Source organism: Xenopus laevis, chromosome 6L, assembly GCF_017654675.1.
Source record: "Xenopus laevis strain J_2021 chromosome 6L, Xenopus_laevis_v10.1, whole genome shotgun sequence".
Lineage (NCBI taxonomy): Eukaryota > Metazoa > Chordata > Amphibia > Anura > Pipidae > Xenopus > Xenopus laevis.
Window position 1 is genome coordinate 5253048 of NC_054381.1, and position 22331 is coordinate 5275378.

At 42.8% G+C, this 22331-nt stretch overlaps 1 protein-coding gene across 2 annotated transcripts; it reads left to right on the forward strand.

Annotated features, from left to right (window-relative positions):
* The first annotated feature begins 355 nt into the window (after positions 1–355).
* LOC108718652 lies at positions 356–20775 on the forward strand. 2 transcript variants are annotated; one of them, XM_041565717.1, is made up of 6 exons: positions 356–544; positions 11634–11754; positions 12941–13066; positions 14449–14928; positions 15482–18227; positions 19705–20775. In XM_041565717.1, exons 1-6 carry the CDS (start codon positions 521–523, stop codon positions 19715–19717), a joined length of 3510 nt encoding a protein of 1169 aa, XP_041421651.1. In that variant the 5' UTR covers positions 356–520; the 3' UTR covers positions 19718–20775. The 2 variants fall into 2 exon arrangements, with proteins under 2 accessions (XP_041421651.1, XP_018122471.1); XM_018266982.2 differs by lacking the exon at positions 19705–20775 and having other exon boundaries at positions 15482–18943.
* The last annotated feature ends 1556 nt before the right edge of the window (positions 20776–22331 follow it).

Below are 22331 nucleotides of genomic sequence, written 5' to 3' on the forward strand. Positions count from 1 at the left end.
ACTGACATTTATACAATTCTAATTGAACAGTTCAGTTTTCTGCCACTTTACAATAACAAAAGTCCCATTGACTAAAACCCAGTAACAGTTCCCTGCAGTGCTGCTGCTGCTCTGTGGTGAGACTGAACAACTGCACTGACGCTTCCAGTCAGAAAACACTGGGACTCGGCCTCACCCGCCTCTGTGGCAACATATTTATAGCTCAGGAGTCCAGGAGGCTAAGGGTAATCACGTGAGCTCATATTCCCGCCTCTTTTCTCTATTGGTTCATTCCAGCAGCTGGCCGCATTCCAATCAACGACGCCCCGCCCCTGTACCTCACCTTCCCCCTCCTGCTCCCCAGTAAATCGCTCATCCATAGCAACCTCGCTCCACCTACTCCTGGCTCCTCCCCTCAGTCTGGCTCCTCCCAGCGCTCTCTCCCCCCCCATCGCCAGCCCCACAGCACACAGGGGGAAAAGACGGATTGGAGCGACCGGAGCTGGGCGGGAGCGCGGGACTGTCGGGCCGACAAGACGTGATGGCAGCGGAGGGAGTGGGACAGGTAGGAGAGGCGGCTCCGTGCGACTGGGCAGCGCTCACATCTGTGCGGGGGAGCCGGGGCTGTAGCGCTTTGTTGTTGGGAGGCTGGAAGTGTTTCCTGCCCGGGGCGGGTTGGGAAGGGAATGAGCCTGACAATAAGGGCAGCTTGCTGGCTCCCCCCCTCTTGTACATCAGTGGTACATTCTCATATCTCTACCAGCTGCCTGTGGTCTGTACTGTGTCCCTCTACTGTCTGTACCACTACATTCATTTCTATTCATTTATATACAATTATTTATACACTGGACTGACTGGTACCCAGTGCCCATACACACTACTGACTGGTACCCAGTGCCCATACACACTACTGACTGGTACCCAGTGCCCATACACACTACTGACTGGTACCCACTTCCCATACACACTACTGACTGGTACCCAGTGCCCATACACACTACTGACTGGTACCCACTTCCCATACACACTACTGACTGGTACCCAGTGCCCATACACTGTACTGACTGGTACCCAGTGCCCATACACACTACTGACTGGTACCCACTTCCCATACACACTACTGACTGGTACCCAGTGCCCATACACACTACTGACTGGTACCCAGTGCCCATACACTGTACTGACTGGTACCCAGTGCCCATACACACTACTGACTGGTACCCAGCTTCCCATACACACTACTTGACTGGTCCCAGTGCCCATACACACTACTGACTGGTACCCGATCAGTGCCCATACACACTAACTGACTGGTACCCAGTGCCCATACACACTACTGACTGGTACCCAGTGCCATACACACTACTGACTGGTACCCAGTGCCCATACAACCCCTACTGACTGGTACCCCAGTGCCCATAACACACTACTGACTGGTACCCAGTGCCCATACACACTACTGACTGGTACGCCAGTGCCCATACACACTACTGACTGGTACCCCAGCTTGCCCATACACACTACTGACTGGTACCCAGTGCCCATACACACTACTGACTGGTACCCAGTGCCCATACACACTACTGACTGGTACCCAGTGCCCATACACACTACTGACTGGTACCCAGTGCCCATACACACTACTGACTGGTACCCAGTGCCCATACACACTACTGACTGGTACCCAGTGCCCATACACACTACTGACTGGTACCCAGTGCCCATACACACTACTGACTGGTACCCAGTGCCCATACACAGGTGAGCCATACACACTACTGACTGGTACCCAGTGCCCATACACACTACTGACTGGTACCCATTTTGCTGGTTACCCAGTGCCGTACAAGTTGCTTTACTGGTACCCAGTGCCCATACACACTACTGCTGGTACCCAGTGCCCATTACACACTACTGACTGGTACCCAGTGCCCATACACACTACTGACTGGTACCCACTTCCCATACACACTACTGACTGGTACCCAGTGCCCATACACACTACTGACTGGTACCCACTTCCCATACACACTACTGACTGGTACCCAGTGCCCATACACTGTACTGACTGGTACCCAGTGCCCATACACACTACTGACTGGTACCCATTGCCCATACACAGTGCTTACTGGTACCCAGTGCCCATACACTGTACTGACTGGTACCCAGTGCCCATACACAGTGCTGACTGGTACCAGTGCCTATGAATAAGTACCAGAGGGTATGAAACGCATAAGGCGGAACAGCAGTTGGTCTGTATGCCTAGTCTTTTAATTCTATGTTAAATAAAAGCTAACTTTTTTTACTTAATTACAGAGTTTTTGGGGTATATTTTTGTGTTTGACTAGTACCCAGTGCCCATACACTGTGCTGACTGATACCAGTGGGAATGGATTCTCAGGTGTGCAGGTGACCATGCCTACGCATGTCCGTTCCAGATGTCCCTAACTATAAGTCATTGGAGACCATTACAGCTATGCAACTATGGGATGTTCTGTTGGGGATGGCAATATTTGTAGCTTAGTTGCAGCTGAAGCACCAAACTGTGTTGGGGCTAAGATTAGCCGTAGTTATTTTAGTCCCTAATGCTTGTTTCTATGTGGCTGCTTGGTCTGTAAAGAACATAAGCCAGACTCGTATGGAAATAAAAGGCATGTGCCTATAAATGTGCTTCATTAATGGCACCTGAGTAGTACTACCCAGCCTTTGGGCTGCTATTGGCTGGGACATTCAGAACTTTGCATTCTAAAGTGGCAGCCAATCCCCCATGTGGGGAGGGAATATTAAGGGACACACCCACTTCTCATTTGTAATACAGAGCGGGACCAGAAAGGATCTAAGGGGCTCTAAGAGGTGTAATTTTTAAAGGTAATAATATTTTTTTAGACAAAAAATAAATCTGGTGCCAGCTTTATTAGTTTATAGTAAATACATCTAAATTCCATGCTTCTTCATCAATTTATGGAGGTGGGATATTGCAAGTGCTAAAAGTTTAGGTCCAAAATACACAAAAATGGCAAAAAAACAAGTAGACGAAACCTGGAACTGACGCTATTCAGCAAGTTGCGGTGTATGTTTGATAAATTCGGAGCAGTGCAAGAACGTATTCATTCTGTCTGTGATCTGCATCTCCAATGAGTTTGACTTCGAGGGAAGTTCTCAACTCACCCTGCTTATTTCCAGTATTTAAACATGGATCTGAATTTCTTGATAGAGACGCGGGATGAGTTCTCGGGGTGGTAGAACTATGGTTAATTGTACCAAGCTTTGTGAATTTTGGAATTCTGAATTAGTTGCCACCTTCTTCATCCAACTAATTGGAAGCGTTTCTTCTTGAATGATCCTGCAATACTCGAGACAAAGTGTCTCCTGCGGTTTTTTTTTTATTTAACGGACATACGCATCACTTTTGCCAGCTCTTCCAGGCACCAGACCCAATGCAAACAGAGCTAAAGTTATTTACCACTTTTATTCTATTTATGAAACGCTAAATGTGAAGAAATGTCGGAATTTGCTAAGTATGTGCCTGTCAAAGAGACTTCAACAGAGACGTCAACTACAAGGAGAATGCAGCGATCAGAAGTTATATCAATGGTCTGTAGCCCATATATTTGGCCATAGTGGTGGGCTTCTTGAATGTTTCAGACCAGCTATCAGACCACCCAGAAGCCAGGGAAAAGCTGTTGGCAGCATGGACCAATCTAGTTTTTAGCCTTTGAATTTTCCACCTGTCTAGGTCGATATCTAATGAGCAAGAAGACAATAGTTTTGGCCTTGTACATGTGTCTTTTGGCAAATGGTAGAAAGTAGAAACACTCGATTCGGCATTCAATATCTGCCATTTATGGACATCTGTAGCCTTTCAACTGCCAGATATAATAGGAAATCGAGACTACGAATAACTGGGCCAGCTCTTTAAAACATTCCCAACTCCCACTGGCAAAACACTTAATTTTCTTCAAGCGTCGGCATTAATAGCATTTTTTTTAAACCAATGACAGTGTCACATATGAGAACTTCCAGAGTTTGATCTTCTTTACTGGAGATATTGGGAAATGGTGACATTTGATGACTCTATTCTATGGAGCGGTTAACTTCAGACTATGTTTGTACAAATGTCTTCATCTTATAAAAACATCAAAATTCCTTATTTCATGCTGTCACTCATAATTTAATTTTTTTGTTATCACAGACCAGGGTAACGACAACTAAAGTACACTACACTAGTATATACTACAATGGAAAAAGTTGCCTGTGGGCAGAGCACCTAAAGTGCAGTTATGTTTTTTTGTAATTTTTTGTAGATTAAGTTTCAGTAGTAGGTGGTTGACACAGTTTGTCTTATTTAATGCTGTAGGTAAATGCCCATGGCAAACATTATTTGGATGAATTCTAGCATACCATTATGCCGTGCTAGCCAACTGGAGGGTATGTGGCTCTCAGCCTGCTCACACAGTCCATAACTTGTTTTTATGATATCAGCATTGTAATGTTGGATCTCAAAATGTCATCTGTAAGACTATGGGCCCACAGCATGGAAGAGTTTGGAGAAGCTTCAGGGCAGACTCCACCTAAAACAAATGTCCAGATAAGTTGCTTGACGTGCTGAATCTCCATATATTTACGTTTTTTTTCTATGTACATTTAAGATGAGGAGGGTGCTGTATCAGGCATGACAATTTATTGGGTGTCATGATTTCTCGGTTCTAAATTAGAAGGAATTTTGGGAAGGAAGACCAGTATCGCACCTAAAATTACCATTTACTTTGAATATGCTGGAGGCTAAAGCTCATCTATTGGGTTTTCAAGCACAGTCAGGACAGTACGCTAATCCGTCTCCCAACTACAGTACATCTAGTATAGTTAAATCTAAAGTAATCATTGAAGACGTTTCACTACTCATCCGAGCAGCTTCTTCAGTTCAACTGACTGGTATGGGAAGTTCTCAACATATAAACTCTTCCACTAATCCAATCACAATGGCACATTGTAACTCTTCAGAGAGGTGACATATGAGATTTACAAAGGTGTTGATTCTGTGTAGTTACTGTGATAGGATTATCCAATGTGTCGTGGAACTCCTAGAAACAGATGTTACTTGTGAGAGTTGCATGAATGGATGTGTGAAGTGTTCTAAAACACAGATGTGAGAACAGCATTGTATGTAGCAGACAGGTGGTGTTGAAGGCCCTCGCCTCTGTTCAGGGATGGTTTCTCCACCTTGACATGAATCGCCTCTTTCACGCCTCGTTCAAACCAGCGGTCTTCTTTATCCAAGATTTAGACCTTGCTATCTTCAAAGGAGTGTCCCTTGTCTTTTAGGTGTAGAAAGACAGCTGAGTTTTGTATAGATCTGTGCTCTCCTCGCTACACTGGACTCCGTATACCACATTGCTTTGTTTTTCTTCTGGTGTTGGATCCTTTGGGTGTACCAGTTTTGTCTGTGTGTTGCTAGGTTTGAAAAACACATGTGGTGTTTGTTGAAAACTCTCCTTAGTTTCGCTGACACTCCAGCTACATATGGGATGACTATGTTTCACCTACTATGTGTCTCTGGGCAGTTATTTCGATTGGTGTTCCTGTTGGGCTTGGTTGCTGCTGTTTTGACAAAGGCCCAGTCTGGGTAACCACATGCTTTCAAAGCTCCTCTGAGAGGTTTGTGCTCTTTGGACTCTGTTTCAGTTGCCACACATTCCGCCCTGTGGTACAGAGTTCTAATGACACCCAGTTTGTGTTCCAGCGGATGGTGGGAATCAAATAACAGATACTGATCCGTATGAGTGGGTTTCCTGTATACTTCCGTTTTCAAGTTACCCCCCTCTCACAAGTAACACCTGTCTCTAGGAGTTGCATGACACATTGGATAATCCTATCACAGTAACTACAGAGAAACAAGACCTCTGTGAATTTCTTCAAATGTCACCTCTCTGAAGAGTTACAATGTGCCATTGTGATTGGATTAGTGGAAGAGTTTATATTCTGAGAATTTCCCACACCAGTCAGTTGAAGAAGCTGCTCGGATGAGTAGTGAAATGTCTTCAATGATTACTAAGCAAGTCCAGTTGTTTTAGATTTACCTGTACTAGATATACCATGACCTGGATGAATGAAAATCTTCATAATCAACTACAGTACAGTTTTACTCTTACTGAGGCTAATCGGGGAAGGGTTTCCGATCAGCATATTAGGGAAGTGGATCCACAAGAAGAGCATAATGGTCGTGGATAAACCTTCCTCATTTGTATGCAAAGCAGAAGAAATTTTGATTTGCATATGAACTAGGTGTAGTGCAAAATGTATACTGAATTGGTGAGCTCCAATAAAGGAAAACCAATCACTATTTGGGAATCTAATCTTGGAGTGGGATGCATCATGATATGTATAATTAATAGCCTTGTCTGTGATGGATATGTGAAAACTAAACTTGAGTTTCTATAAAGCTGGCCATAGATGCAAAGATCCGATCGTACAAATCATCGTACAATCGAACTTTCCCATCTCCCGACCCACTACTAACCATTCAGATCAAAGTCTTACCAGTCAGATTAGTTTTAAGAACAGATCAGCAATGTTCTGCCCCTGACAGCAATCGTACGATATCTATGTCCAACCCACTGAAAATCGTACGATCGTCAATACACGCAGAGATATTATCGGCAGCCGACAGAAATTTTCTAACCTGTCCGATCGACCAAACGACCGATCTCCGCCGGACGAAAAATGTCAGGACTCTCCACACACGGTTCGAAAATCGCACGAATCCTCGATTCGTACGATCAGATCTTTGCGTCTATGGCCATCTTAAAGAAATGAGATTAGGTTCTGATACCCTAGTGGCTCCAACATGTCTGTGCATACTACCAAAAGAACAATAGGCAGAGTCAGCTGGGGAAGATAATCCTGTCACCTAGGCTCCAATATGTCGACACTCACCTTCTTTAGAACAATAGGGTTTTACTGGGAGGTTGGGCCAATAGGGGCATAAAAGGAGCCACCAGGAGAGACTTAAGGTGGCCATAGACGTAGAGATCGCCAAACAAGCGGATCTCTGCCTGATATGCCTTTGGACCTTAAAAAACAAATTGGAAACTGCCACGTGGTTACAGTCCTGTTTGTTCTACATGCTTTGGTTATGTCATTTTCATGACATTGTCACTTGCATTGAGGGACACAAATTTTACGGTTGATTAAGCTTTTAAATGAAACATTGGACTGCGGACCCTTCTTCAAAGGAACCGTACCACCAAAAAATTAAATGTTTTAAAATAACTAAAATATAAGGCACTGTTCCCCTGCACTAGTACGATTGCTGTATTTGCCTTGCAATCTCTATTTTAGTTTAAATAAACAAGCTGCTGTTTAGCCACGGGGGCAGCCATTCAAGGCTCAGTTTACCTAGCAGATAACGCATGCACACTGTAGATAGTGTTACTGTTCCTTTAAACACCTAGAAGGGTCTGACTTCATATGTGTGTTTATTCGTTGTATAGGCCAGTAACAGCAGGAAATGAATATGTCCTAATAGCATTTACATATAAATGTTGCTCAATTTGTAGAAAGATGCATGTAGGGATTTAGGCAGAAGTTCGTGTACATTATTTAAAGTTCCGTTGAAGTTTGGGCGAGGCTCAGTTTAGATAAAAGATGGCTGAACACAGCAGAGCTGACGCTTTACAATGAAAACTCAAGCTCCTCCTTCATAGAAACGACTTTTGCACATCCCCTGTTTCAATTAACTGTATGTCCAGTCAAATGTCTAATTTTTGATTATTTGTGAAAATGCTCGTTTAAAAGGAGTATCTTTTCCTTTTGTTTTTCCATTATTTTTCTGATGGGTTTAGGGCTGGCTTGTGAGAAAGATGGACAAGCTCATGTCCTGTTCTTCTTTTGGTGGACTCCTCACCAGCTTTGAAGCTATAAAATCACACTGAGTTTTGTTTTTCAGTTATTCTTCTGCATAGATTGGCTACCTTCTCAGCCAATTAGGTATCAGTTTGGTGGGGGTGGAGGGGGGAAGGTATTTCTGTGGATTCAACCTCCCCCCTGCACTCAGTTCCTGCCAAGGAATTATTTACAGACTTTTCTGCTAAGCCAAGTGGGAGATTGCCAGGTCCAGATTCAGTGACCCCATCCAGTCTTACTGCTCACTCACCAGCAAGTATGGAAAGGCCGTTACTCTGTTTATTGTAATTCTTGTTGCAAATTCTCTGAGAATTTGTTCTTTTCTTTTGGTCTCATAATGATCATTACAATCTATTCAGTCAATCACAGAGGAGTGAGTACCAGAGGATGTAGAGATTTTATTACCCTTGGGAAAGACTCATTATGGCCATTTATACTACCCTGCATTTTACCTGATCACAGATCTCTGTAGCTAAAGAAAATAGAGCTGACTCCTAACACACTGTGTATGTGCTTTAAAAAACTCCCAGGAATGAAATAAAGGGAGCGTTCCCAACACCCAACAATATGGCTTCTGCTTCATGTGATCAGCTCAGAGCAACTGAAGGTGAATGAAGACGTGATAAGAAGATATCCGTGATGAGCACATTGACCCGGGACCTGTGGATTTACCTGCAGGTTGTGTGGTTTTGGACGTAGAAAGCAAGTCCCAGGTGTGGGTTCACGTGGGTAGCGGGTTATACTTCAATCATGGCCCCTCCTCTTTGGTCAGGGGTTGACTCCTTCACCTGTGATGATTGATCTCACCTTTATACGAGTCATCAGAAGGGAAAAGAGCCGTGCATGAGTTATAATGTAGAAGAGGAGTTTGGGTGCAGGTTGGGATGTAGTGGGTAAGTGATGGATTTGAAAAATTTCCAACCAGAAGAAATATGTCATACTTTGAAGATCTTTGTGGAGCTTCAATTAAGGTAACCGTTTAGGTGCCATATGTTTTTTAGGATTGCGTGTATGAATTACTTGTGTATTGATGTACGGCAGTGGACTTTTTCAGTTCACGCCCCCGTGTTTGGCTGAGCCCCTCTGCTACTGTTCCAGATTTGGTGCCTCATGATGTCATCGAGATTGTAGTGTTGCTGGGCATTGCCCAATTGTCAGTGGTTCCCAAACTGTAGGGCCACCCAACTCTGATATATGGGGTTGTCTCCTTGATGGACATATATATGTGTAGGAGTTCTGCTTCTCTAGATGTAGCTAAGCAAATATGATTTAAGAGCTTAGAACTCCTTTTAAAGAGGCTTATAATTACCAAATACCCTACGTGTAACCAAGAGTAGCTTGGGTGTGTATCACAAAATCAGTGTGGGAGTGTCAAAAATGTGGGTGGAGACAGTTTCCTGTGGCATAATTTACAACTCCTAGTGCCCAGCCCAAATCAGTCATATTCTCAGTTATACAGACAGTTTCTCCGATTATCTTTTTTATGAATTCTGAATTTCCGAATTTTATAAATACATACAATTATTCTCTTTGGAACTGTTGTGCGATTCCTTTTATTGCCAAATATTTTACTTTGACTTGTTAATTATTCTCTACTAATTTGTCTCTTCTAATACTGTTAATTGAATCCAGAGTGGATGTTAATTGGTATATAATTATTCACTGTGGAAGTATTTAGACAGCTGACAGGTTTTGTAACTATTTTACCCTAGGGAACGAAAGTGAGCCACAAAACATAATTTCCATTCACAGAATTCCTTCTTTTCACCGGAGAATCACACCTTGCTTTGAGATTCTCCATTAGCAATGCTCATGCCGCTGCTTGCACTCTCGCTAACGATATTCATTTATTTTTCAAATTCTGTGAAAATTCCACATACAAATATTCATTAAAACACTTTTAATGGTGTTACAGAAGGAGAATTAACTTTTTATAAGTTAGGACAGAGGCCACTGCCACCTAGAATACACTGGTGGAGAACATACCCCATGCAGCATTGCTCTACAGGATGATGGCAGATGGGAAGAGCCTTGTGATGAAACATTGGGCAGGAAGTACCGTGTATGTTTTCCCTCAGGCGATACCCTTTATTGCCAGTGAGAAAGCATTTTTTGGGATATTTGTCTCCATAGCGCAGCTTTAACCACAACAAATCTCCCCATCTGCTGAGAGCTCTGTCCCATAAAGTATTGGTATGTGTGTGGGACACAAATCGGAACAATGAATCTATAATCTAGTTCGTCCCTACATCTGTGGGCTTTGTGATGTTAGAAACGGGGAAATTATCATTATGTTGGCTGGTTTTGACCAAAGTATAGGTAGCTGAGATATGATGGCATAATCACAAAACATTCAAAAGGCAAGCCGTTTGGTAAATAAAAGGATCAATCATTAAAATGAACACTTTGTATCTTCGAAAAATGATTGTTCGTAGGAATATTGGTTGGCAGAGTGACCATATATGTAAAGACATCCTTATGATCTACCATTGTCATCATGGGGACTGGTAAATTTATTTGGCAACTCATCACATAAATGGCATGAGTTAAGTAGATATTCTGACTGCACCATTTGACTGTCAGGCACCAGATCTGGGCCAATTTGGTCCACCATGTGTGTCACAAATGTGTTATGTGGACTGGTATTCAGCTTTTTACAGATGTTGACAGCACCAGCCATGGATTCCTTTGTTTAAAATGCCTTTATTGAGACATGGGTTTCAGACCCCAATACACTTGGCAACGTTTCAGACCGCCATCGGTCTTTTATCAAGCCCAAGACTGGTATTCAGCTGTCACACCATGTGCAACCCACTTTAACTAGAATTTGGATTTTGGGAGCCAAAAGTTGAGGTTCACCTTGTGTTTGTGGGCAGTTTAAGAAGGCCTATTTATCAGTTTTTAAATTTGTTCAACATTTGTCAACACCCTCTTTCGTTTAGAAAAAAAACTCAAACCGGAAAGTCATGGTAATCCATGGGAAAAAAACTTGATCACAATGATCACATTGTTCTGTTAATTTTAGGGATGCAATGAATCCACTATTTTGGATTTGGCCAACCCCCCGAATCCTTTGCAAAATATACGGCCAAATACCGGGTGGGAAGGGGAAAACATTTTTTACTTCCTTGTTTTGTGACAGCCGTGTGATTTCCCTCCCTTTGGATATGCAAATTAGGGGTTGGTTCGGCAGGGCAGAAGGATTCGTCGGAGTCCTGCTGAAAAAGGCAGAATCCCAAACCGAATCCTAGATTCGGTACATCCCAAGTTCATTTTCACAAATCCAAATGTTAACAAAAAAAATGGGAAAGAATAGCATGAAGGTTTAGTATATACACCTCATGTTGACTTCTCGCCAGGGTATAGATGCCAAATGTTTTCATTGGAATTGAAATTAAACGTTGCTTGTGGGAATCGTTTCTGCCTGTTTGAGCAGCAACATTTTTAAATATGGAGCACAAGTCTACCATTCCTTGCCAGTATAGATGGCTGTTATAAACCGATGGTAGTATAGTTATCTCTTGTATGAATACAGTTCTGCATACCAGGCCAACTGAAACATTGAAGCTTTTCCCGAAGGCTACCGTTTTATATTGAAGCCTTGTTTACACAAATCCATGATCAGACTTATCTGTTGGGAGAGTGAATTCAGTGATTTAGTCTGCTTACACCACAGAGTAGCTGTTGCCAGTTGTGCCACAATGTTCCATATAGGAATGTTCTTTGGCTAATGTGCTTCTTATCCCTTGCAGGTCACATTTGATGATGCTGCCATTTATTTCTCAGAGGAACAATGGAGCAATCTGGAGGAGGTCCAGAAGAAAGTCTACAAGGAGCTCATTAAAGAAATCTATGAAATTATGCTTTATTTGGGTAAGGTTTGTTTTATGTTACTCCTGCATATCATTCAAGGGGCAATCATTTTTCACTGGTCAGTGTTTTTTTTTCGAGTTTATATTTCCTTTGATGTCTGTGTCTGGTGGTGTAGGCTTGCTAGTTAAGACTTAAGCCTGCCTGATTCGCTCGTTTCGTAAGGTCATTTTGGCTACCCATGGCCGGAGTCAAATTGGGCTCAACCCAACAGGCAAGGTCTACATCAAAGCAAAAATAGTCCATGCCCAAAATGATTTTCAAACCTAAAAACAGGCTGATCTAAAAAAAAAAAAAAAAAAATATCAAGGGATCGGTAAATTAGTGGTGCATTAATTAATTGACATTCAGTTAGTTATGCATATACCATTTAAGTAAATTCTGCATTTTTCCTCTTCCTTTTATGGTTTTGTAACAATTTGCAGAGTAGAGTATGACACATACAGGGAGCATAGGGAAGGCAGAGTATGGCACATACAGGGAGCATAGGGAAGGCAGAGTATGACACACACAGGGAGCATAGGGAAGGCAGAGTATGGCACATACAGGGAGCATAGGGCAGGCAGAGTATGGCACACACAGGGAGCATAGGGCAGGCAGAGTATGGCACATACAGGGAGCATAGGGAAGGCAGAGTATGGCACACACAGGGAGCATAGGGCAGGTAGAGTATGGCACACACAGGGAGCATAGGGAAGGCAGAGTATGGCACACACAGGGAGCATAGGGAAGGCAGAGTATGGCACACACAGGGAGCATAGGGAAGGCAGAGTATGGCACACAGGGAGCATAGGGCAGGCAGAGTATGGCACATACAGGGAGCATAGGGCAGGCAGAGTATGGCGCACACACAGGGAGCATAGGGCAGGCAGAGTATGACACAGACACAGGGAGCATAGGGCAGGCAGAGTATGGCACACACACACAGGGAGCATGCTTAGCCAAAGGGCACATGATTATGTGTAAGGAACAACCCAGGTACAGGTAAATTGTAAGCAACAGGGTAACAAGGTCGTTTGTATGTTGAATAACACAGAGGATAGAGTCTATGAGGTTTGGGGAAAAGTTTGATTTCAATGGCTGCTGTTGAATTGTACAAAATTAATTTAGGAGAAGGAATGGTTACATCGGAGTAAAGGTAGGAGAGGACACGTTAGAAATAACCATTCGTTTTACTGTTCACTAACAGGATACCGAATACCAAAGCCAGAAATCGTTTCTCGGATTGAACGAGGGGAAGAACCATATGGTGTTGTCAGTAAGAAACAAAAGCTTCAGGAGCCCCAGCCAGAGGGCCCCACTGCTGGCAGCAAAGGTAATCCTGTGGCTGGAGACACCACACTCTTCAGAGAACCTAGTGGTTAGGGATACTAAAATACACTGTTTACACTGCAAATAATTCACTATTCCATATAAAATGTCATTCCTGAACCAGTAAGTGTATTTAGTTGTAATATTGGTGTGTAGGTGCATCTCAGGTCATTTTGCCTGGTTGTGTGATTTCAGAAAGAGCCAGCACTTTAGGATGGAACTGCTTTCTGGCAGCCTGTTGTTTCTCCTACTCAATGTAACTGAATGTGTCACAGTGGGACCTGGATTTTACTATTGAGTGTTGTTCTTAGATCTACCAGGGAGCTCTTATCTGGTTACCTTCCCATTGTTCTGCTGCTGGGGGTGGGGGGAGGGAGGGGGTGATATCACTCAAATTTTCAGTACAGCAGTATAGAGTGACTGGAGTGTATCAGAGCACATGTCACATGAATGGGGCTCCTGGGAAACTGACAATAAGTCTAGCCTCATGTCAGATTTCAAAATTATGTATAAAAAAAATATGTTTGCTCTTTTGTGAAAAGGATTTCAGTGCAGAATTCTGCTGAACCAGCACTATTAACTGAAAAATAGTGCTGATTCGGCAGAATGTCAGTATTCCTTTTAAAGGAGAACTAAACCCTAAAAATGAATAGGGCTAAAAATGCAATATTTTATATACTGAACTTAATGCAGCAGCCTCAATTTTCAGCTTGTCAATAGCAGCAATGATCCAGGACTTCAAACTTGTCACAGGGGGTCACCATCTTGGAAAGTGTCTCTGACACTCACATGCTCAGTGGGTTCTGATTGGCTGTTGAGAAGCTAAGCTTAGGGCTCGTCACTAATTATCCAGCAGAAAATGAGCTTCCCTGGCTGTAATATAAGCTGATGCTACAGGTTTGCTGATTATTAAATTCTGATGCTAATTGCAGTGGTTTCTGTGCTGCCATGTAGTAATTATCTGTATTAATTACTAATCAGCCTTATATTGTGACATTTCTATTCTATGTGTACTGTATATTGTGAGTGGCTCCCTAAGCTCAGTAAGTGACAGCAGCACAGAGCATGTGCAGTGAATCAGCAGAAAAGAAGATGGGGAGCTACTGGGGCATCTTTGGAGACACAGATCTTTACTGCTAAAGGGCTGTGGTTGCCTTGGGCTGGTACAGAAGCACAAAACATCATGTACAACATTTCTACCTTCTTGAGTTTAACTTTCCTTGTCCTTTCAGTAAGCTTTCTTATCTTTTTAATCATTGCTAATTCCCAGGCAGCAGGGGATTATGGGCAAATAGACATAAATACAGACTGGGAGCGGTGGGTGCTTTAGCTATGCTGTTCCTAGTAGCAAATTCTGTGTAACCTCACATAGATTCCTCTTTGCAGAATCAGAACCTGAAGTAAAAACAGAGCGCCAGTCTCCTATCCCTTGCAACTCTGTCCGGCCTGGGGAGATCTCCTCCTCGCAGGAGAAGGGCCAGGGGTCCCCTTGTCAGAACTGTGGGACACACTGCAACAACCAATGTGGCTTGAGTTTCCAGTGGAATGCACAAAGAGCGTTTCATGGATCCCCAGGAGATAGGAGCCAGGGGAAAAGATACGTGCCCCCTCAACCCCTGTACTATACTGGAAACCCAACCTCCCCTTCTTATACCAGCAACGCAAATGGAATGATTCATCCAACATCCCCAGTGGCGAGTTATGGTAACACAGCAATGGGGCCGTTATCTCCGCAATGCCCTGGCTACCGAATCATTGATCCCAGTTCACCCTTTGCTGGTCCAGAGAGACTGGGAAATCCAATGTTTGGAAACTTTGAAACAAGCCCACAGGCCTCTCAGGGCCCTGCTATGAGCAGTTTGGGGAGTAAGTATCTGTCTTTTGTCATCTGTTTCCATGAGATTTGTCTATATACAGTGATTTTTCAGAATACATTTGCGTTTGGCATGAACTTAATGTTATAATAATAATCAACTTAATATTTTTTTCATGCTCAGTCAGGGTATATTGACTTATGTGGCCTACCTAATTGATCATGATCAGCAATTTGAAATGCACAAGACTAAACATTTCTTAAAAAGATTTATTACGGACTACTACACATCAGGTTGCATTTCTATAGCTATGACAGTAGCAATAAAACTCAATAGCAATCTCTGTTCCTAGGGAAGAGCCTTGCGCTGTGAAACCCTGAAGCAATACCCTGACAGTGCCAAAAACTATAGAGTTGATGAATAATTTCAATGAAATAGATCTTGGACAGTGTGTGTTGGATTGGCACAAACACAAAACACTGATACCTAGAATACTTGATTCTTTTTGCAAAGAATAAGATCTCATGGGGTGTAATGACCCCTAGTTTAGCTTTGTTGTAGGAATGCACACTTGTCTTTACATATTTTTCTTTCCAATTCTCCAGATCTGGAACAGGAAAACCGAAACAGGAGGGAGCAGTTTCCCAGGGAACCCCCATTCCCTCATCATGTGCCCCCATTCCCGGACAGAAGGAATAGTGGGATGCCATGTGCAGGCTGCGGCTCCTTCTGCAATAACCAGTGTCCCATGAGCCTTCAGAGGATGCTTCAGCCAGCTCCTGTTGTTGTTGACGGGCACCAAGGAATCCGTTTCACTTCTGCCCCAAATCCATATTTTAATTCAAATGCACATTCATCTCATTTTGCTAACGGCAGACCTGTGATGAGATATCCTAATCCTCCGGGAATGGGACCAATTTCCCCACAGTTTGCTGGCTATCGGAGGCCCGGAGACCAAACTGGACCCAACATGCTGCGTGGAAGGCCTGAGAATACTGTGGCAAGTCTGGGAAGTAATGCAGCTAATGGTCTCACTCAAGGGGCAAATCAAGGAAGTAAATTATCTGCAACCAGCAGTGGGAATCAGAGGAGATCACAAACACTGTCTCCAATGGGTCCTCTTGAGCCAGTTCCTGTGCCTACCATTAGTGGCAGCCCTGGTGCTGTTCATGAGCAGAGAAATAGACATTCCGTGGCAACAATAACCAGCAGTGAGAGCTTCCGAGATAAGATGCCTTTGAACACTAGTAAAAAGCCAGAGAGCTGGCGCTTCTCTGAGCAGGGAGGGAATATGATTGCCAGAGGTGTGCAGCCTGTTTCACAGACACAAGTCGGCAAAACTGTACCTCAGAAGGCAGGGGAAGCAACAAATAACAAAAGTTACTTCTCATCTGATAAAACTCCCATAGCTAAAAATGGAAAACCGACATTCTCTGGTGCTCTGACGCAGGAGGCTGGACATGTGGGAGTTACAGCCAGTGGTGGAGATAGCGGTATGAAACGGCCAACGCCACCAATCCCCTCTGATATTGTCCAGGCTCTCAAGAGAGCCAGCCCTCTGTCTGTGCATAATGAGGGTCCTAGTACAAAACGTGCTACACCCCCAGTGGCTATTGGTAACCACCCCAGTACTTCTAGGACAACACCACCTATAAACAAGCCAGTAAATCGTTTTACACCTCCCATTATAATTACTGATGATCTGGATGTAAAAAGAACTACACCCACAGATGCCAAAGACGGGAAGTCAGTGAGACGGAGTACGCCTCCTATTACTATCAGCAGGATCCGAAATGCTGGAGTTTTTCTGCTCCCGCAGTCAAAGAATAAGAATAGGGAAACCAGTAACAGCGCACCAGATATCATCATAATTGATGATAAAGATCCTAAACCCAAGAGCCTGCCAAAATTATCCGAAATTTCCGCAAGCAAAGAAGTAAAAAGTTCTTCCAATGGAACTCCTCTTGCCAGTAACCCTAAAAGCAACGGAGACAACCTTGCCACCTCTTCCCTTCTAAAAACCCAGACTCAGACTCTGCCACAAAGTGGCCCAGTATTAGTTAATAAAGTGCAAGTACAGCAGCCAGCCCCTATTATTGTTACTGGAAATCCAGGTATGGCTAACCAGTCCCTTCCTGTAGCGGTTAACGGAAATCAGAGCATTATGCTGACATTCCCAGTTACCATGGGTAGCTCCGGTATTATGTTAGCTACACCTATGAATATCGGAGAAAACCAGATTGCTGGTGTGAATCAAGGTAACCGGGTGCCAATAAGCAAGAACCCAAGGTTTGTATCAAATAATACAGTTCCACTAAATACACGGCCAGCAAATGCCAAATTTGCCCCCATGGCTGTCACACCCATAATTAGTCAAGCAAACCGTGTCCCTGTACCTCTTCAAACCAATCAACCCAAGCCCATTACTGTTAACGTCAGTCAGCCAGCAGCCAATATTGCCAGTAGTCTGAATATGCAAAATAACCTTCCACGGGTCAACAGCGGAACCATAAATGCAGTTCCAGTAAAGGCTTCTGGGAATCAAGCAATAGGCCAGGCCATACCTCTTTTTGTTGATGCAAATTCTGGTTTAATTCTGACAGCGCCCACAGTTACTTCCAAGGATGCCATCCCTTCTGGAATAGGCAATGCTACTGTGGTCACGGTAAATGGCAACGTAGTTACTGGAAACGTGGCACCTATGGCTCTCGGTGGAAAATTAGCTTTTAGTAATATAGCCCCGGTCAATGTAAATGGAGGTCTGGGCATCGGGAATACTGCCACATTTATTGCTGTCGATGGGGCTTTGGGTATTAGTAATGGAACTCCGGTAACACTCACAACCAGTGCCACTGCCAATAATAATGCAAAAGCCACATTGAGTATGAACAACCCAACTATTTTAACTGTCAGTAGTGGCTTGGGCATCGGAAATGCAGGGGCAATAAGAAACCCAGTTGGAAATATTACTCCTATTAATGCCAGTAGGACAATACAAATTGGACAGCCTTCTACCTCCACTGTTCTTAATGCCGATCAGCAGAATACAGGCATTGTAATACGAAAGATCAATGAGACTTCTGGGCCTGTAGTCCAACAGACTTTAGCCAACACCAACCAGACCCCTGTAACGGTAGAGAGACTGTTTAAATGTAGTCAGTGCGAAGAACGTTTCACCAGTCTTGAAACACTTACCTCCCACCAAAAAGTTCACGAAGGGGCAAACTCCACTGCAGAAAATGGTCAGGCGTCTTCCAAAGTCCCCTCTGAAACAGAAGATGCCAGTGGGGTAACCGACGAGGACGCTCCGAAAATTCTTTACACCACGCAAGGAGATGATGGAAGCACTGTGTATGTAGTGACTGTGTAGTTCATGTTTTTATTGGATTAACTTCAAAGTATTAATGTATCTGCTTTCAGAAAATTGTCCGCACATTTACGCCCCGCGACTTTGTACTTTGTAATATATTACAGTCAACTGTGCTTTCTTTTTAAGGGAAACCGTGTTTTTTGAGATCTTCAGATTCAATGTATTTTTAACTAAACCTTTTAACAAAAAAAAATCTCTGCGAAAAAAAGGTCAAAAATTGGTTTTTAGTTAAATTCTTCAAAGATTTGCAATTTATTTATAGCTGCAAAAAAAAAAATATATATATATATATGTATAAAACTCATATGAGACGGTAAGAGTCTGAGGAACAGGAAGTATATTCATATCAATAATTCATATCAAAAAAGGCTACTTTTTAGAATTAGAAAGAATACTTGTGTCCTAAACTATTAAATTACTCTGTAAGTATCGGCATAGATGCAAAATGTGCGGATCTTAACCCGATTTGGCCACCAACAGGCTTGGCCAAATTGGGATGATCCAATCATTACAAGGGACTACAGCGACCCCTTGGGAGAGGACTACATCAGTGTGCCGAATTGGCCTTCAGTTGATGGGATTTAAAAATATGCTTAATAGATATTTCTGATTTCGCCCGATTTCATTTGGACAGGCTGAAAAGCTGCCAGCTCAAGTCTAATAATTCGCTTTAAATAAATATTTGTCGTACCTTAGACTAACTGGTCAAAGTCTGCTCCATTTGCAAATACACAGAAACCACCATGCATATTAAAAATGCCCATTTTTAAAAACAAAGTGGGGTGAAGTTACTCATATTTCTAATAGGTCACCTTAAAGGGAAACGCAATAACAGGTTTTTTTTTCCCTAATGAAAGAAAACATGTAAATTAATTTTTATTCTCTGGCTCTGTCTCTTGAAACAATGTAGCAGAGCTCTGGTATGTTGATTAAGTTGTCTTTGGTTACACTGCTTTTAGTAGCAGTTACTTTTACACATAACTTTGAAAACAATTCAAGTTTTCACTGAATGTATATTGGGAAGTTGCTTAGAAGCGTAATAAAAGAAAAACTGGCACTCAGAGCTCGATGCATGCGGGCAAAGCCCTGGGTGTTTATTACAATGTAAGGTTTCGGGGGCGGGCCCCTTCGTCAGACCAAGGGCCCGCCCCCGAAACGTTACATTGTAATAAACACGCAGGGCTTTGCCCGCATGCATCGAGTTCTGAGTGCCAGTTTTTCTTTTATTACGCTGACTACAATTGGGGTTGCCGATCCCTTCTGACTGTGCACCGGGCCAACTTCTGCTGGAGAGGCCAGGGTGTGCTGGTGGGTTTTGGAAGTTGCTTAGAAGTACATTTCCTTTCATTATTCAAAAAAAAAGCTGTGTTTGGGAGGCGTTTCCCTTTAAGAAAGAAGAGAATAGGACATTGTCTTGGACATGTCTACATGACATTTATTGACTCTGCTTTGTTTTAGTTCTATGGTCTAATGGAGTCTAAAGCTGGCCATACATACAGAGATCTGCTGGTTTGGCGACCTTGAGGTAGGCGATATCTGGCTATCCTATCGTGGGCCCAACAACTGGATCACAAAGAGTAGAATACCGGCTTTAGGTAAAGGAACACATCAAAAAATGTGGTCCTTGATCCGACTGGATTTTTAAACCTGCCCAATTTTTGGCTGCTTAATCTGTCAGCAGTTTATATCTGCCCGTGTATGGGGACCTTAAGGGCTAAGCTATACGGGAGATTTTGTAGGATGAGACGAATTGACAGAACGCATCCCACAAGCCAGATGTAGCCACATGGATCAAAATATAATGGGACTGAAACAAAAATCTGATGTGTAAATGACATGAAATATTTGCCATCTGACGTGACATATCTGTCGGATGCAAACGCTGCATGCTGTGTCTTCATCCGACGAGATAGAATCTAATGGTGTCGGACCGACTTTTTCTTCTCATTGAAATTAATGAAATGTCGGATGTAGATGCATAAACAAAACACACCATAGCACAACATTATCTGATCCAATTTACATATTACAGCTTTGGGAATCCGATCTTGTATGATCCTACAAAATCTTGTGCTGTTGCATGTCAAGAGCAGATAAAATCTGACCCATAAAGTCTGATCAATATCTCCTGTGTAGTTTAGCCCTAAATGTTTGGAATATCTAATATAAACTATCGGTTGGAGAACTCCTCATTCTTACTTTCACACAGTATAATGGAATCAAGATATGGGAACATCTCAAAAGAAAACGTCTCGATTTTCTACTATCCAATGTCTTTTTGTGTGTGTCGAATTGTTGAGGGATTTTGTGCATATCTGATGTTAATGCCGTATATACCATTACCGAATTAAATTGGATTGACTGCCAATGATTTGAACTGTAAATATTTTTATATATGTGTTTTACAAGAAAAATTTTAGAAGTTCTTACGTTGTCGGCTCTACCTCATGGCGTGATTTGAGGTTCTATACCTTTCTTTTGCTTCCCCCCCCCCAATTCATACTTCATGAAATAAATATTTTACCACTCCGTGTGATTGTCTTGTAAGAGCTTAGGCCAAGATCCAATTGTGGTGCATTACACAGGGTGAGGTCCAAGGCAGCAGGCCTCTTGCACACTCTATGGGGTATATGCCCATTTGGAGGCACATACGTGATGTATGATTTCCAAAATGTGATTGTTGGGTGGATGATCCTGATCAATATCTTTGTACAAAGGACGTTGGTGACTTTGTTGATGGGACATAATGGATATATTAAATAATTAATCACAGGTGGGGGTTGATCTTTTTGGCAAGGGATCCCTGGGACAGAAGAAAAGATGGTGGCATGTCACACCCAAACTGTTTCAGTAAAGAGGAACAAACTGGCAACCCTCCAGTGAATTAACATTTTCCTTCTCCTTTAAATTCATTGCTTGCTGTTCAGGCTGTTGTCCCAAAGAATTGGAGCAAAAGAAAGTTGGCCCTATCTTTTCTCAGTTAAGGTGGCCATAGACATTAGGATTTTTCTCACCTATCAATTTTAGAACAATCTGACAGATCCATCAAATTATCGTGAGGTTAGTGGGCAAGGAACGATCGTGCATCTAATGATTTTTCTTCTGACATCAGTCAGAAAATCGATTGGAAAGGTTAGAAAATGTTCATCTTTCACAGGTGAAATGGTAGTTTTGCTTAATGATCGTTTAGGATAAGCTTGATCCTACGATAACGAAAAGATCTTTTGAAAATCTAAAGCTGGCCATACATATGGAGATGTCCTCATTTGGCGATGTCACCAAACAAGCAGATCTCTCCCCAATATGCCCACCTTGAAGTGAGCGATATCTGGCTGATCCGATCGTGGGTTCTAGGGCTTTCGGATTACAACTAGAGGAATACGGGCAGTCGGATTGAGGGCCGCATCAACAAACTGATGGGGTCCTCAATCCGATGGGATTTTTAAACCCACCCGATCGACATCTGCCCGACTTTTTGCCAGATATTAATCTGGGAAGCCCGTCGGAGGGCCCCAATCACTGCCCAATAAACTGCTGGCTTAATCTGGGAGACTTAAAGGGGAAGTAAAGTCTAAAATAGAATAAGGCTAGAAATGCTGTATTTTGTATATTAAACATGAACTTATTGCACCACAAGCCTAATCAAACAAATGATTTAAGCTTTCAAAGTTGGCCGCAGGGGGTCACCATCTTGTAACTTTGTTAAACATCTTTGCAAGAACAAGACTGTGCATATGCTCAGTGTGGGCTGGGCTGCTTAGGGATCGTCATAAATGATCAAAACATCACAAGTCAAATAATATCTGCCAGAAGCCGATACAGCAAGACTGATTAATAATTAGAATATACAGACTGCACTGGGTCCTGTGTTGTCATGTAATCTAATGTGGATTTTATAGTTTTTGTATTGTTTAATATAAACTTTCTCCAACTCTGCAGAACCAGTGGCTGCAGCAAAATAATCCTCCAAATAGAATCCCAGTTTATCTGTTTCCATGATCTTTGTCCCTAAAGCTAAAGTTGGAAACAGTAAAGGGGATGCAAAGGCAAAAATAAAATCCAATACAAATCTATACACAGTCGCG